A 3,548-nucleotide genomic window follows, 5' to 3' on the forward strand; every position below is an offset into this window, starting at 1 on the left:
CTGTCTCTGGGGTTCCCATCACTGATCAGTGCTGCTACTGGCACTGGGTCCGGCAGCCTCCCGGGGAAGGGCTGGAGTCGCTGGGGTGGATACACCCTTCTACGGGGCAGACATCCTACCCCCCTTCCCTGCAGAGCGCGGTCGCCATCTCCGAAGATGCCCCCAAGAACCAGGTCTCCCTGCAGCTCGCCCCCCTGATTGCTGCGGACCCCGCCACGTATTACTGTGCAGGGGACACAGGGACACAGAGATGGGGGGGCTGGCAGAAAAGGAGGTGGCTCGAAACGTCAGCGGGGCCCATTGAGAGGTGCGGGGAGAGCAATGCAGGGGGAGGGGCAGAGATACCGGCAGTGCGGGGCAGGTTTCGCTGTTGGCTGGTGCAGACATTTCATAGGATCATAGAACCAGAGGGTGAGAAGGGACCGCAAAGGTCAGGGTGTTTATCTCATCTCGTTACCGGCTTGTAGAGTGAAACAGGCAGCCGGAGAGAGTAGGACACACACCGACACTTCAGCACCCCACCTTGCCACAGCGTCCGAGCCCTCTCACAGACAGACACAACCCCCAGCTCACCAACAGTCACACTCACTCACACTGGCTGAATCTGTGCAAGGGCTGAGCCTGGCCCCTCTGGGCTCGCCCTATCAGGTGTGAAAGTACAAATGTTGCTTGTGCCCCGGCACCTCTTTCATTACAGACTAAGCGCTGCACTCACACCCAACTAACACAGTGTCACCCCCCACACACCTAGTCACACCCATACCCACAATGTGCCTCACCCACAATCTCACACCCACAGTCACACCCAGCCACGTGAAAAACTATCCCACCTGCACCCACTCCCCTCCCCAGTACCACTCAGCCTCTGACTGCCAGATGCCGGGACTGGACAACAGGGGATGGATCCACTCCCTCGTGGCCCTGTTCTGTTCACTCCCTCTGGGGCACCTGGCATTGGCCGCTGCCAGAAGACAGAACACTGGGCTAGATGGACCTTTGGTCTGACCCAGATGGGCCGTTCTCATGCTCACTCTCAGAAACACCCACCAACATCCGCAGAGTCACATCCGCCTCCCCGACTCTTCTCAGCCTTTCCCGGCATTACCGGTCTGTATCCCGCTTACCCCCATCCCATCTCCGGGAGTGGGGCGCAAAGGGAGTGGTTCAAAGAGAGACGGGGCGTCTCTTTCTCAAAGACCAGCCACAAGTTATTGGGGCAGATGCCGGAGTCACTGGCTAGACTTCTCCGGCCGGTGTGAAATAGGAGGTGAGAGCATATGACCCCTCTAGCCTTAAATCGATGAGAAATGTTTTCTCTCTAGGCTTGGAAGGGTTCGATTTTTGTCACTAGCTGTTGGTAAGTGTCTGATTTCTCTGTACACAGACAAACAGAGGAAAACACTTTTCCATGAAAAATCATCAAAATTTACAGATAAGCAAAGTAATAAAAATAGCAAATGAGAATTGATCCGTGTTTTCTTTCAGGCTATTTGTTCTGAAGGGAGATGAATCATTTCCCCCTAGTTGTGCACCGGGGGAGACAGCCACATCTCAGGGGCACGAAGAAGTGTGTTATTATTTACAAGCGGGGGTGGGGGATTTGCACTCTTCCTAGCTTGTGCAGGCCCAATTTACTGCTCACCCCGGGGTTTCCTGCATCACTCCCTTCCCTACACAATCTCCCTGTCTGCACCCTTCCGTCCCCCTCTCTCTCAGGGACTCCCCGGGCTCTTCACTGTCGGAATCTCCATGTTCCTCCATCCCCACCTCCTCCCATCCCACGTTCCCCCCATATTTGCCTGATCACACTGGCTCTGTGAGACCCATTCCCTCCCCCCCTCTGCCAGGGTCCCCCATTCTCTCCCCACCCATTTCCCCAGCATGGGAGTCCCGCCCTCGCCCCCAGCCTGGACCCACCTGCCCTTCCCCTCTCCCTAGTGATGCCAGGGGGGCAGCAGCAGGGACAGAAAGGGGGCGCCCGGCACAGTCACGCCAGAGCCCCTCGGCCCTGCACCTCTTAAAGAGACAGTGACAGAGGTTAGAACAATTGGCCGGTCCTGACCTCCGCTCCACCTTCGCTAGGGAGCAGCATCGCGCGCAGGGCGCTACTGAGTGTCACTGTTGTGTGTGTTGCAGGGGCTAGAGAGAGAGACTGCGCGCGCACACACAGATGGGGACACACACAGAGACAGACACAGTAAGACGGGCACACACACTCGGATTCAGAGGCGGACACACACACACACACACACACTTTCCCATCCCAGCTCCGGATCCCCCGTTGACACAGAAGCTGCCGTCACCCCCCGGCACTTCATTCCCCCCAGAAGTCGAATCGGTGGCGGAGGTTCATTGATTTTCCCCAGTGGTTACACAAATGCCGGGATCTCTATGGCTGTGTCTCTGCGCGCTGCAGCTGTTCCCAGGTGAGCTCCGGGCGGGGGGGCCGGGGTCTGTCTATGGGACTTTCCTCGCCCCGTGACTCCCTCCCAATTCTCCCCCTTCTAGGTTCGGTGGCGGGGAACTCGCTGACCCAGATCCCGGCTTCCCTGCCAGCCACGGAAGGGGAGAGGGTGGAGATCAGGTGTCAATACAGCACCTCCTACGCCAGCTACGCCCTGGACTGGTACCAGGAGCTGCCGGGGAAACAACCCCTGTTCCTGCTGGGCAGATACTCCAGTGGCTCGGAGCACAAATCCAGTTCGGTGGCACCTCGATTCTCCTCCCAGCTGGACAAAGGAGCGAAGTCCTTCAAGCTAACCATAGACGGGGCGCAGCGGGCTGACTCGGCGGTGTATTTCTGCGCTCTCTGGGATCCACCGTGATACAGAGCGCACCGGGCTCCTCACACAAACTAGAGGAGCGGTGGGGGCGGTCTTGGCAAGGAAGGGAGATGAGTCATTTCCCCTATGTGCACCGGGGGGAGGGGAGGGAGCCACATCTCAGGGGCACCAGGAAGTGTGTTATTGTTTACAAGCAGGGGAGTTGCACACTTCCTAGCTTGTGCAGGCCCAATTTATTGCTCACCCCGGGGTCTCCTGCATCGCTCCCTCCCCTACACAAACTCCCTGTCTGCCCCCTTCCATCCCCCCTTTTTTCGGGGACTCCCCTGGCTCTTCCCCGGTGGAGTCTCCCCGATTCTCACCTCCTCTCATACCAGGGTCCCCCATATTTGCCCTATGCAAGGGGCTCTGTGTGCAGGGCCCCATTTTCCCATTTCCACTGACCTCCTTTCTTCTACCGGGCGTGTCCTCTGTGTTTCCCATTCCCTCCTCCCTCCCAGACCAGGGTCCCCCATTCTCTCCCCATGGCAGGGGCTGGGTGCCCCCTATTCCCACTGTACCTCCCCAATGTAGGATACGCTAGAAGACACTATACTCCACAGCCCAGGTTCTAGTTTTTCCAAATGACCGGCCTGAGCAGGGGGGCGGGAACAACGTGTACAGTGGGGTGCTGAGAGCCATGGAACCGAAATGTAAACCCTGCATCTGATGGGAACCACTTCAAGCCAAGGGGTGCTGCAGCCCCCCAACACCCCTACGCCCAGC

The 3,548-nt window shown here is 58.2% G+C and overlaps 1 gene segment (V, D, J or C); it reads left to right on the forward strand.

The window, feature by feature from the left end:
* Positions 1-2,238: 2,238 nt before the first annotated feature.
* LOC101951689 (T cell receptor delta variable 1-like) lies at positions 2,239-2,867 on the forward strand. The segment is given in 2 exon segments: positions 2,239-2,426; positions 2,509-2,867. Coding segments are annotated over 2 exon segments (366 nt in total).
* The last annotated feature ends 681 nt before the right edge of the window (positions 2,868-3,548 follow it).

The sequence above is a fragment of the Chrysemys picta genome, chromosome 13, assembly GCF_011386835.1.
Source record: "Chrysemys picta bellii isolate R12L10 chromosome 13, ASM1138683v2, whole genome shotgun sequence".
Lineage (NCBI taxonomy): Eukaryota > Metazoa > Chordata > Testudines > Emydidae > Chrysemys > Chrysemys picta.